Source organism: Muscardinus avellanarius (genome assembly GCF_963383645.1).
Source record: "Muscardinus avellanarius genome assembly, chromosome: 2".
NCBI classification, from domain to species: Eukaryota; Metazoa; Chordata; class Mammalia; order Rodentia; family Gliridae; genus Muscardinus; species Muscardinus avellanarius.
In genome coordinates, this window is record NC_137787.1 from 128,414,713 (window position 1) to 128,429,218 (window position 14,506).

Consider the following 14,506-nt stretch of genomic DNA (forward strand, 5'->3'; position numbering starts at 1 on the left):
TGAGAATAGATTTGTTACATTATTTGTTTGATCTGTTAATTGGTTTCATTGGAGCATGTGCTTTTTAATTATACAGCTATATTACTTTACTTGCATTTAAGATTTTTGCTCTGATCTGGAAATGTATCCATTAGGCAAAACAGTGTGTCATTTGAAAACATGTTTTGAGTTCCTCTGGGCCAATTTATAAGCAAATTTATAAAGTGGACATTTCCTCTATTCTTCAAAAGTAAATTGAACTCATAAAATTTCACTTAAATTTTAGATGACAAGATTTTTATATAAATCCTTTGTAGTTTTTTACTTTGAAATTGGTATAACTTGATTTGTTGGTGTCTAATGGAATTTAGAAACAAGTTTAATATAGTTTTTTAGGGATAACTTAAATCCATCACGATGCCATGAGAATAACCCAGTCACATAACACTCTAAAGACTGGTAGTATAAATTTCCTGAACACCTTTTCTTAGGTAATCCATACCTCTGATATGTCCCCATTAGGAAAAAATACATTGATTAATCAGGTGAATAGCGTGTAGTGGGTCCAAATCTTATGCTTTTCTTGAAGAAAATTGTTTTGTAATTACATTCAGAGTATGGTGACATAGGATACCTGTTATCCTACACTGGGCCATTGGATCTTAGAATCAGTTTTAATTTCTCAAGCTTTTGAAATCACTCCTTTAGAAGTCTGGTCATGTACTATCCTGGGCTGGCATTTGAAAATCTTATTTATTTAAATTTTAGTTTTTTTTTTTTTTTTTTTTTTTTGGTGGTACTGGCGTTCCTGGAAGCCCTTCTTCCTCCGGGCTACACTCCCAGACATATTTTATATTTTTGAAACAGGGTCTCTTACGCCAGCACGGCTGGCTTCGAACCTGCGCGATCCTCCTGTCTCCGCCTCCCAAGCGCGGGGATTACAAGCGTGCGCCACCACGCCCGGCCTAAATTTTAGTTTTAACAGTGATTTTTTAAAAAGTAACTATCTGTATAATGGAATGGTGGGAAGAGAAACAAGACATCTGTTTTTACTTACTGAACTTCTTCAAGGGTCTCATATAGTGATTTTGATGCTTTCTTGTTTTTAAAGACTACTAGGCCCTCTTAGAGAATGTTGGATAGAATACTGATATAGTTTAAATAGATTTCTTAATTTAAATCTTATTTTACAAAAAATGCTTTGTTATTAGATCTTTTGACTGTCCACAGGTCGGTTTGTTGAACAGTTGAATTTCTCTAAAGATATATTTACTTATTCCAGTGACCCTGACTAATTCTGATCATTTGAATTGCAGCTTGATTTTTATTAATGTTTTTCATTTCTTGTCATAGACTCTGAAATAGTTGAAATAATAAGTGATCTAAAATGTAATGAGATGTAAAAACTACGTTTGTGGATTATTTTCTGCCTAAATCCTACATTATTACAATTCAGATGTATAGATAGATAGATAGATAGATAGATAGATATCTCTCTCTATATATACATATATGTGCACATTGTTAAACTTAGATTCGTTTGTAAGTTTAAGTCAGATTTTTTTTTTTTTTTTTTTGGTGGTACTGGGGTTCCTGGAAGCCCTTCTACCTCCGGGCTACACTCCCAGACCTATTTTATATTTTTATTTGGAAACAGGGTCTCCTAACCCAGCGCGCGCGGCTGGCTTCGAACCTGCATGATTCTCCTGTCTCCACCTCCCAAGCGCGGGGATTACAAGGGTGCTCCACCACGCCCGGCCCAAGTCAGATTATTTTGAGTTGTGTAGCCCTTTATCATCAACTAAAATAGAAGGTACCTGTTGTACAACATGGGTAGCAATGCTTTATGACTAGAGATTTACTGTATTCTAATATAGATCATTTATAAATGCAGTGTTTTTTTTGTTTTGTTTTGTTTTTGCAGTACTGGGGATGGAAGGAAACCAGGGCATTCTACCTCTGAGCGATACCTTCAGCCCTAATTTTATTCTTTTTTTTTTTTTTTTTTTTTGGGGTGGTACTGGGGTTCCTGGAAACCCTTCTACTTCCGGGCTATACTCCTTGACACCTATTTTTTATATTTTTATTTGAATCAAGGTCTCTTAAGCCAGCGAGGCTGGCTTCGAACCTGTGCGATCCTCCTGTCTCCGCCTCCCAAGCTTCGAACCTGTGCGATCCTCCTGTCTCCGCCTCCCAAGCGTAGGGATTACAAGCATGCACCACCACGCCTAGCTATTTTTTTATTTTGAAACAAGGTCTCACTGAGTTGCAAAAGGGCCTCACTAAGTAGTTGAGGCTGGCTGAGAACTGTGATCCTTCTGTCTCAACATCCCAAATGCTGGGATTATAAGCGTGTACCACCATGCCCAGCTATAAGTGCTTTTTTTTTTTAATTAAAAAGCTTCTACCTAGCCGGGTGTGGTGGCGCACGCTTGTAATCCCAGCATTTGGGAGGCTGAGACAGGAGGAACGTGGTTTGCAGACAGCCTCATCTACTTAGGCCCTCCGCAACTTAGTGAGACCCTGTTTCAAATTAAAGAATAAAAAATTGGGCGGGGGGTATAGCTCGGAGGTCAAATGCCTTTGGATTCCATCCTCAGACCTGCAAAAAAAAAAAAAAAAAAAAAAAAAATTCTACCCTTTTCTGTTTGTATACAATTTGTAGAACTATTCTGAAAGCAAGTATATGTGCATAAGTTTGCAAAGAGTACAAATTTAGAGGCTGGGCATGGTGGCACACACTTGTAATCCCAGCATTTGGGAGGCGGAGACCAGAGGATTGTGGTTCATAGACAGCCTCAGCTACTTAGCAAGTCCCTTCACAACTCTGTGAGACCCTGTTTCAAAAGTAAAAAGACCAAAATACAGGGCTGAGGGCTGTAGTAAGAGCTAGAATGCCCCTGGGTGCCGTCCCTGGTGCCACACAAAAAAAGAGTACAAATTTAGGATATTATAAATGCTTTATAAGTTACCTTCAAACACTATGTGCCACAACTGGGCCTTACAGTGTTAACTTTTTTTGCGGTACTGGGGATGGAACTCAGGTGCATTCTACTTCTGAGCTACGCCTTCAGTCCTATTTTTTTTTTTTTTTTCATTCTTTATTTTGAAACAGGGTCTCACTGAATTGCAAGGGACCTCACTAAGTAGTTGAACCTGTCCACGACAGTGTGAACTTTATTTATTTATTTTATTTATTTATTTATTTATTTTTGTTGTTGTTGCTGGTCTGGGGATGGAACCCAGAGGCATTTGACCTCTGAGCTATACCCCCTGCCCAATTTTTTATTTTTTTACTTTGAAACAGGGTCTCACTGAGTTGCGGAGGGTCTCACTAAGTAGCTGAGGCTGTCTGCGAACCATGATCCTCTGCCCACTTCTCCCACCTGTGGATAAAAACAGCTGAATGAACCACAATCCTCTAGTCTCAGCCTCTCAAATGCTAGGATTACAAGCGTGCGCCACCATGCCTGGCTCAGTGTGAACTTTTTAAAATCAAAATATTTTTGATACCAGCCTTCCTTACACTGCCTAGTTCCTTTTATTTTTTTTAATTTAAATTTTGTTAGTCTACCATGTTGCCCAGCCTGGTCTTTGAACTCATGATTGAGTGATCCTTCCACCTCAGCCTCCTGAGTAGCTGGAACCATAAGCAGGCACCACCACACCTACCTTAAATTTGCATTTTCTAAAATATGAATTATAACATTAAATAGAACAAAAATAAAAACCCGTACTCCAGGCTATTTTTGTCAGATGCAGCACACTCTTTGTGGTACGGATGTTTGTAGTTCCCCTGCTGTTTGGGGTAGCAAGGGTTAACACAGTTTTCTCTCTTTCCTATTTTCCTTTCTTTTCCTGAAGGTAGAGCATTATAAGAGGAGTAGTTTAGCCCCATGTTAGGTGAAGGAAGATGGGTCTTAACTTGAAATCTCTTGCTGACTCTTTGGTTCTGGTTCTGTTAATTCATCCCATCTGGTTTTCCCATTGTCGAGAAACCATGGCACCCAATTTGCTCCCCTCAACTCTGAAGCAGCCTGAGAACAGAACCTAAGGACCTAGAATACTTTTCTTTTCTCTCCCACCACCTATTTCCCCCACAGTGCTGGGGATTAAACCTAGGGCCTCACACATGCCAGGCAAGTGCTCGACCACTAGGCCACATCTCCAGCCCAGAAATACTGTGAATGCCAGGGGACCCAAAGAGGACTGTGAACAAGAGGTCGAGAAGGGAATACATTACTTGACTGATTCCAAGATATCACCATTTGTTAATTATACCACTTTTTAATATGCCATTAGGAATCAAGTGCGACTGTGTGCCATCAGTGATAAAGTACACACCAATCTCCTACATGTTAAAATACAGGGGGAAATTGGAATGTGTTTGGAACTTGAAAAGTTCAGGTCTAGAAAGCAGTGTGAAGGGGCTGAGGTGTGTAGTTCAGTGGTAGAGCCCACCTTTAGCATGTATGAGGCCCTAGGTTTGGTCCTCACCACCAAAAAGAAAGGAAAAGAACCAGAAAATAGTATGGAGGACATTGAGAATTTTGCCTGAAAATGAAATGGGTAATAAAGCTCTGTAAACCATTGTGATTCTGCTTGACATTATCTCAGCCCCACCCCAGTTAGTCGTGGATACCTTTGGTGTAGTAGTTGATATAATAGTTGGCATGGAGGCTGCTATAATTAAGAGGATATTTTAAGATCTGTAGTTAACTCTGATCTTATCTTTTTTTGGGTGGGGACTGAAAATAAAATTTCTATCCCATCTGTGTCTCAACAAGATTTGGGAAATTTACTTGCATTCAACTAGAGTTTGAGTATCTAAGGAAGTGTGCTAAGTGTGGGTTTTAGTCTGAACAGTTATTTATTTTAATGCAGTATTGGGGATTGAACCCAGGACCTCACACATGTTAGGCAGACACTCTATCACAGAGGTACAGTGTTCTCTCTCCCCCTACCCTTTCTTAAAATTTTATTTTGAAACAAGATCTTCCTAAATTGCCCAGGCTGACCTCTTAATTTGTGATTCTTCTACCTGGGATTCCAGGCATGCACTGCTGAGGATGAACCCAGGGCCTCTTAGGTACTGGTTTGGGCAGTTTTTACTTTTACAGATTTGTAAAAGAATAGTTTAGAAGCCTTAGAATATACAAAAAGCAGAAAACTGGCAGGTGGACTTACATGCTTTATCTTATTTATTCCTATTAGTACATATGACTTAAAACATTTTTCATGTGAAACTAGTAAGATATTCTAGTCTAGGATCATCAAGACGTTGTTTTAGGAACTAACCTCAGGAGATAATTTGACAGGTAGTATCATGAGTACCAGAGAACTAAATGTTCATAATAATTTATTTTAATTTTTAACATCTTATTAGTAATAAAAGAGACAGGTGTCTAGAGCCTACATATCTAGCTGTGACAATACATCTCTAGTTTTACTGTGGATCATTGGCTCAAAGACATATATTTGACATTTCAACATGTGAAATGAGAATATATTTAAAATTTGACAGCATGGTAAAGTTTGATGGTTTACTTTACAATCAATGACATCTTAGATTCAGTGAAATAAGTATGATTAAAAAAGGGAAAGGGTTCAGTAGTATGGACATTTTTCAGGACTTTGTACTTACTATAGGTTCTTAAATTTTGAGGACTTGATCATTCTTTAACAAAATGACTGGCAAGGAGTAATTTACAAATTATCCCTTGTCAGTCTGAATAATCTTGCATTTTGGACATTGATTCAAGTTCCTTTCAGCTGAATAAATTTTGATAAGCTAAGTAAGTTTTGACAGCTGTTTAAATATTAGGAAAAGGGATATTCAACATTTTTCTTAAATCCTGAGAGCTTTGTTAAATTTAGTTATTTAAGGCCCATCTGTGGGTTCTGTGTTCTGGGTTTAGCATATCACTGTAAGGATAAGATATATCTTTAAATTATGGATATCTTGAGGTTTGTAATCAACCAGAATAGGTTTCCTCTTTTTTACTTAAATTATAAATTAAGTTTTTCTTAAGTAGAAATTTTTAATGTGATAAACTACTCTACTTCTTTGGATAACAGAAGTGAGCCAAATTAATGTTATTGGAATGTCTTGGGCTTTTTACCTTGTTTTTATATATTATCTATCCCACCTAAACAGAAGTCATTGAGTTTTTGATGCCAAAGAAAATTGTAAAAGGTCTGGACTTTTTCCTTGGAGTTATACAAGGTAGATACATGATCTCTTCTTTGGCTAAAGCAGCAGTGCTGCCTGCAGAGCAATTTTTGTTGAATGGTCTGTGTTAGTCTTATTGCATGATGGCTTCCCACTGTCAATGATACTACTCTGAAAAGAGTATAATGTTACACACTTCTTAGGGCGAGTTCTCTATTTCTAATCAAGACACACATCTCGAGGTGCTCATGAAAAATTAGTTAATTTAGCCTTGAAAGGAATATGTGTGACTGACTAGTTCACTTCAGACTGTCTTTTGTTATAGTCGACATCTGGCATTGAATTGGTTTGACTTCTTTTGCCTTCTTTTCCACAGAGTGTCTTCCATATTCATGTTGCACTTCGTAGAAGGCTTACCACAGAATGACTTGCAGCGCTATGCATTTCACTTTGAAGGCTGTCTTTATCAAATAACGTCTGTAATTCAGTACCAAGCAAATAATCATTTTATAACATGGATATTAGATGCTGATGGTAAGTGTTTAAATGTTTTCTTTATGATAGTAGGTATGGAAACAAAACTCAAGTGATTTTTAAAAATTAAATATAAAATCTTTGCCTTGATGCTTTTTCTTTTTGCCTCTGCTTTTCATTCTTCTATCTCCTATTTAAAAATTTAGTGGTTTTGGTATCCTTCTTAACCTTTCTTTTCTTTTTTTGGTGGTACTGGAGGTGAAACCTAGGGGCTTTTCTACCTCTGGGCTATATCCCAGACCTACTTTATATTTTATTTGGAAACAGGGTCTCACTAAGTTGCTGAGAGACTCACTAAGTAGCTGAGGCTGGCTTCGACCTGTGAGATCCCCTTGTTTCAGCCTCCCAAGCGCGGGGATTACAAGGGTATGCCACCATGCCTGGCTTTTTTTCTTTCTTTCTTTCTTTTTTTTTTTTTAAATACTGGAGATTGAACCCAGAGGCATTCTACCTCTGAGCTATATCCCAGCCCTACTTTTTTTGTGGTACTGGGGATGGAACCCAGGGGCATTCTACCTCTAAGCCACACCCCAGTCCTATTTTTTATTCTTTATTTTGAAACAAGGTTTCACTGAGTTGCAAAGAGCTTCACTAAATAGCTGAGGCTGTCTGCGAACCACTATCCTGTCCTCCTGTCTCGGCCTCCCAAATGCTGGGATTACAAAACGTGAACCTTATATTTTATTTTGAAATAAAGTCTCACTAAGTTGCAGAGGCTGGCTGCAAACCTAGGGTCTTACTGTCTTAGCCTCCCAAGTACAGGAATTACAAGTGTGTGCCACCATGCCAGGTGAGCCTTTTAATCACATATTTCTAGACACGTACATATGCACATTCTCTTTTAGACAAAAGATATTGTATACTACTCTTAGTTTACCATTTGGTTTTCTCCAGTTAACATCTTTGCTATTGTTTTTTAGATTACATGTGTAATATATAGAAAAATAAATAGTGTAAAGTTTTAACTTTTTAAGTGCCTTGTACTTAAAAGCATCATACAGAAGGTTTTTGAGAATAACAAAAGTGTTGCTTAGTTTGAAGATGTTAGTGTAAATGAAAGTCTACTTCTAAGACTGTTAAGCAATTAGACAATGTTTAACACAGAAATAGCATATATGAAATTTATAGTTTGCTTATAGTCAAAGTCTTAAATAAGTATAATTCATTAATTCCTTTCCATTTGTCCAGTGTAGCTTAATACTGAGTTTGTTTTTCTCATAGTGTTCATTTTGTCTTAGACAAGAGAATTTCACTCCCTTAAAGTGTTATATCAAGCCCTTGGTAAGGAGTTAACTTTGATATAACCGTTTTCTATTGTTAGGCACTTTTCATATTTGATTTTCCTTTTGGTGATAGTTTGGATGGATTATGCAGTACTATATTATAAAGCACTTTGTAGTCTGAAACATTATAAATTTAATTAGTACCTTGAAGTTTTACCCTGCATCAAAATTTGGATGAAAGTAGTTCTCAGGAACAAAAACAAAATTAATTTAACTTGTATTGCATTCCAAGGAAGGAAAAATCTACTTCAAGTATAGCATAGTTTCCAACCATGACGGTAAATCATCTGGTTAACTTATAAAAATATCCAAGCTTTACCCTAGGTTAACAAATCAGTCTTGAGGGTTAACCCCAAATATCAATATTGTTTTAAAAGCTCCCTTGTGATTGTGGTGTGCACATGGTAGAAAATCATTGATGTAGGCAAATTAGAGTCCCAAAGTTTTAATGGGCTTAGAATAAGAAATAGTAAATTCAGGTACTTTATACATATGCAACTATGTAAACCACATACTTAGTTCATGGTTTGGTTTTGTTTTTGTGTATATGGGAGGTTAGCAGATCTCTGAATATGTCTTTCTTTTTGTAACAAATACCAGAAAATTTATGTTTGTTGTGTGACTTTCAACTCACTTTAGTTTGTATCAGATGTTATTTTATTTATTAATTTATTTTGTGGGTCTGGGGATGGAACCCAGGGACATTCACCCTCCGAGCTACACCCCCTGCCCTATTTTTTATTCTTTATTTTGAAACCAGGTCTTACTGAGTTGCAGAGGGCCTCACTAAGTAGCTGAGGCTGTCCGTGAACTGCAATCCTCCGGTTTCATCCTCCCGAATGCTGGGATTACAAGCGTTCACCACCACACCTGGCTTAGATATTATGTTTAAATAAGTATTTTAGTCTTGTTTCTTTTTCCTTTGGGGCATTTAAAAAAATCTGTTGACTCTTAGACCTTTGTTGTATTGTTTAGTTACTAAATGATGCCTTAGAAATTGACCAGCATATTAGTAACTACATTGGCCTAAAGCAGCAGCAGCTAAATGCCCCCCCCATTAAGCTTCCCTGTTCCTCAAAATTAGTTCCTTATAGGAAGCCTTTGAAGCCTGTGGCAGATAATATGATGGCTATCTCAGCATAGAAAAGTATGACAGATGCACCACATCTGTGTGTGTGAACTATGAGTTTGTATGTGTGTTGTTAGAAATGTTTGCTTCCAAAAAGGATAAATGTGTTTATAAAAGAAAAAGGATGGAATTGACCATTTTTTATGTTTAAGTTTGAGAATCTGAGCCAAGCGTGGTGGTGCATGCTTGTAATCACAGCATTCAGGAGGCAGAAAGCAGAGGATCGCGGTACACGGACAGCCTCAGCTACTTAGTGAGGCCCTTTTCAACTCAGTGAGACCCTGTTTCAAAATAAAGAATAAAAAATAGGGCAGGGGGTATGGCTTAGAGGTTGAATGCCTTGGGTTCCATCTCTAATACTACAAAAAAAGAAAAAAGAAAAAGATGAGTATCTGTAAATATATTCTTGCAAGGTTAAAGGATACCGTGTTGATTTCCACTTTTCTGCTGTAAAAATGTAGTTTTCTAGATAACATATTCTTGAAGAAATAGAGTGGTGGTGGTTTGGATGCTCATTACTGTAATCCAAGGAATAGAAAATGTTTTATAGTACATATGATGGTGTTTGATTTCATGCTTTATTAATTTACCACATTTGAATTAATAAAAAACAAGCCCCATATTTGTTACACCACAATTCCCATAACATTTTACTTTTTGTGTCTATTTTCATTTCATAAATGAATATTTATAGACAGTGAGAAGTCAGTAAGTAAAAGCATGGTCACTGTTGATTATTGAAAAGCTCTTACTCATCCAGGCCTGTGGTTAGCTTTTCTCAAATTATTACCTGGCAGTAAAATTATAAATAAATATAGCTTTTTACCTCCATCATCTCTCAGCATCCAGCCATCTTCCTTTACTTCTCAGCCATGATTTTAATTGTATATTTTTATTGTGGTAAGATCTACATAACATAAAAACTTAGCATTTGAACATGGTTAAGTTCACAATTTATTGCATTAAACACATTGAGTTTTGTACAAACCGTCACCACCGTCTAGGACTTTCCAGAACTTTTTTCATCCTCTCCAGCTGAAACTCTACTCATTAAGCATTAACTCTTCTTCCTTTCCCAAACCATTGTCACCTGTCAGTAACCCCTATTCTACTTTGTGCCTCTATAAATTTAACAACTCTAGGTACCTCATACAAGTGAAATCAAGCAGCATTTTGTCTTTTTGTGACTGGCCTATTTCCTTTAGCATTTTTTTCAAGGTTCACCATGTTGTAGCATGTGTACAATTTCCTTTCTTTTTACGGCTGAGTACTACTCTTTTGTATGCATTATCCATGTGTCTACTGGTGACATTTGGGTTGTTTCTGCTTTTTAGTTGTTATGAAATGCTGCTCTGAACACTGGTAGACAGCTGTCTGAGTCCCTTTTTTGGGGTAATCCCTACAAGGGCTATTGCTATGTCTTACTATAATTCTGTATTTAACTTTTGGAAGAATGGCCAGACTGTTTCCACATCATCACCACTATTTTACATTCCCACCAACAATACATAAGATTCCAGTCTCTCCACCTCTCTCTTAACAGTTTTTATCCCCCCTCCCTTTTTAAAATAATGTCTATTCTAATCGGGCTTGGTGGCGCACGCTTATAATCTCCCCATTTGGGAGGCTGAGACAGGAGGATAGTGGATTGCGGCCAGCCTCAGCTACTTAGGTTCTTTGCAACTCAGTGAGACCCTGTATCAAAATAAAGAGTAAAGGTGTCACTCGGAGGTAGAATGCCCCTGAGTTCCATTCCTAGTAACACACACACACACACACATACACACACACACACACACACATCATAATAATAATAATAATAATAATAATATCCTAATTGATATATTTTCCCCTTTTCTAAGAAATAATTTAAACAATATTTTCTTATTCCTCATTCATGCTTTATTCCACCAAATAATTACTTCTCTTCCTACCACACCACTAAAATTGTGCAGGCAAAAATAACTGCCAGAAGCCAGACGTGTTTGCACATGCGTGCTTGTAATCCCAGAAAAAACTGCCGGAGACCAAACTGCTCTAAATAGTGGACTCTTGGCAGAGTTTATTTTTGTATTTTCACCCTTAAACTCTTCCTTTTGGTATCTATCATCTCATTCCCTCTGATAAATGAGGAGACAGAAACTCAGAAGTCAGAATTAAGATGTTGGTATTTGAAGTAGCACACTTCATTTTTAAAATGTGTGGAACTACTCTACTATTTTCTGATGCTGTTGGGGAAATTAGGTGACACTATTTTAAGTCCCAAAATTAAAATATAATTCTGTCTGGTTTTTTGTTTGTTTGTTTGTTTGTTTGTTTTTGCCTTACTGGAGATGGTACCTAGGCCATTCTATCTCTGAGCCACACCCCCAGCCCTAATTTTTATTCTTATTTTGCAAAAGGGCCTCACTAAGTAGCTGAGGCTGTCCATGAATCGCGATCCTCCAGTCTCAGCCTCTCAAATGCTGGGATTATAAGCATGTGCCACCATGCCCGGCTTCTGTCTTGATTTTTATGGAATTTTAGGAAAGAGTATAAACTATCCTGAAAACTGTCCCAGTTTTTCAGAGTTCTGCTTATATTGATCCGTAACCTTTGTCATCCACATTGGTTTTTTGACATTGGCAAGAACAGTGACAGGATAAGGCCCTGTTTGATATTGTTCTCCCATGGATATTCAGTGAGACAGCAGTCAGAGGCCAGGAGAAAGTGCAGTGTCAGTGATGGGTGTGGCTGTCTAACTTGAGGCTTTCTTCTCTCCCTCAGGAAGTTGGCTGGAATGTGACGACTTAAAAGGTCTCTGTGCTGAGAGGCACGAAGAATTTGAAGTCCCAGCTTCAGAGATTCATATTGTTATTTGGGAAAGAAAGTCATCCCATGTGACAAATCAAGACCTGGCCTGCCTTCCCCTGGAGAAGACTAGTGACGAGCAAGCTTTTAGTGAGGAGAAGCCAGCTTCTCCAGCCATGTGTCCTGTGGGCGAGGCTGCCTCTGCAGAAAGGCCTGCAGGGACTCAGCCCACGGGCCTGGCGGTTGCTCCACACACTCTCTCACAGGACAAAGACCCAGCTCAGGGAAATCATGGGCTTTCAGGTCCACAAGGTTTGGTTGACAGTAATAATTTGTCTTCGACACTTGAAGGAACTCTTCAGAAACCTGCCTTGGTTTTCCAAGTTAACCCTGAAGCTGTCCTATTAGAAAACAAAGCTGTGGCAGAAAATACAAGTCTTGTCAAGACAAGTACTTTGCAGTCTCAAAAATCACTAGTAGCTCCTTCAGTGTCTGCTCCATGTGAAGAAAAGCTTATGCAAACCCAGCTTGTGGACTTAAGCTTCCTGTCACAAGTTGTAAATCCAAACTCACAGTCAGTGCAGCTGAATACAGGAAATGCTGCAGTTACCCAGTCTGTTCACACTGTTCATGCCACTGATCTTGCACAGGGAGTGAAGTCAGCAGAAGTGGAGCAGAACACTCAGTTAAAACAGCTCCTTCCACCAAAGACTGAGAAAGTAAAACCAGAACAACATGCTGTATTTCAGGTATCTAATCTGAAGAAAAAAGAAATGGCAGCAGATTCTCAAACCACAACAGCTAAGTCATCACAGAATCGGCCTCTGAAAGAAAATCAGAAGAAACCATTTGTGGGAAGTTGGGTTAAAGGCCTGTTAAGCAGGGGTGCATCTTTTATGCCACCTTGTGTTTCTGCTTACAGTACAAACACTGTGGCTGATTTACAGCTTTCAGGTAAAGGAGCGAATAATTTTGGTGGCTTTAAAACCAAAGGTACAAACAAAAAGGCTAACCGGAGATCCAAGAAAGCTCGTAGGAGTGCAAACAAAAAGGCTAACCGGAGATCGAAAAAAGCTCGTAGGAGTGCAGGGAAGCCTCCTCCTGTATGCAGTCCTCCCCCTGGGTCCCCGCCACCAAGTAGCACGGCTGCTGATCCGCACACTGGTGGGATCGCCGCTTCCGAACTTTCAAAGACCTGTGAAAGCGCCTCCTCTCAGGGAGCCCACCTCAGCCACAGTTCTCACAAAAATGAAAATGGTGTTTCTTCAGTAAACCATGAAGACTCAGCTGAAGGTCAGATTCATAAACTTCGTCTAAAACTTCTTAAAAAGCTAAAGGCAAAAAAGAGGAAATTAGCTGCTCTTATGTCTTGCCCTCCAAGTGGAGCACTTCCAAGTGAAAAGTTAGAACAGGTGCCCAATTGTGGGTCTCCCAATGATTGTGAATCAATAGAAGACTTGTTAAATGAACTACAGTATCAAATTGATATTGCAGATAAATCTGGGTGTACAGCTATTCCTGGTGTTTCCTCATACACTAACCAAACTCATGAAGAGATTTTAGCAGAATTGTTGTCTCCTACAACTCTTTCAACAGAGTTCTCAGAAAACGGAGAAGCTGACTTTAGATATTTGGAAATAGGAGATGACCATGTCACAACGCCAGCACCCAGTGAATTAAATGACATTCCTCAAAACACACATTTGAAGCAGGACCATAATTACTGCAGCCCCATCAAGGGAAATCAGTGTGAGGTTCAGCCAGACACACTAGCAAATAATACCTGCATCAGAACATTAAACTTGGAAAGCCCCATGAAGACGGATATTTTCGATGAGTTTTTTTCCACTTCAGCACTAAATTCTTTATCAAATGACTCATTAGACTTACCTCATTTTGATGAATATCTGTTTGAGAATTGTTGAATGCTTGATAATTTTTTAGTTTAATATTTATTGCTTTCAGGAAAAAAATCCTGTTTTCAAGTCATGTTTACACCTTGGTCTTACATATGTAATAACCACGAATATGTAAGCTGCTGACAGCTTTACCTTTTCTTCCTATGAAGCATGTATTCTGTTTTACAAATTAAAATCAAGAAATATGTTTTCCTTGTTGGTGCATTTTGCATTTGTAGAAGAACAAGGATTTCAAAACATTAAAGATGAGAACTGTTCTCTATTTTTTGAAAATTTGTACAGTGGGTACATTAAATTTCTAGATTTTATGTTTTGGTTATGTTTGGTTCAGTACAAATCCTAGTTTATGCAAACTTAAGTTGCTGTGTACTGTGGTGTATGAGAAAGTTTTGCTTCTGGTTCTGTGGTCTTCTCTGAGAACCTAAGTTTGCTTCTTACGCTGGCGGAAGGCTGTGGAACATAAACTTCTCAGTGTCACTTGCTTCTTTCTCTCCCTGCAAAGGATGGCAGGAAACCTTATTACTAGAACTATGAGTGATGTTAAACGATCTGTAACAGGAAAAAGTAATCCATTCCTGTGATGTGCAAAAATGTTCACATGTTATCCTGCCAAGATACTTGTTTTTGTGACCAAAACCTTACAGTTCTGCTTGGGAGAGTTAATAACCAGTGCATAACCGGTCTGCTATAAGTTGGGCTC

At 38.2% G+C, this 14,506-nt stretch overlaps 1 protein-coding gene across 1 annotated transcript in view; it reads left to right on the forward strand.

The window, feature by feature from the left end:
• USPL1 (ubiquitin specific peptidase like 1) overlaps positions 1-13,812 on the forward strand; it is a gene marked incomplete at both ends in the record, with an annotated part of 34,660 nt that extends 20,848 nt beyond the window's left edge. The window contains 2 exons of the mRNA XM_080719889.1: positions 6,528-6,685; positions 11,864-13,812. Of these exons, the coding sequence (XP_080576015.1) occupies positions 6,528-6,685; positions 11,864-13,812 (2,107 nt within the window). The remainder of the gene's footprint in view (positions 1-6,527; positions 6,686-11,863) is intronic.
• Positions 13,813-14,506: the final 694 nt, after the last annotated feature.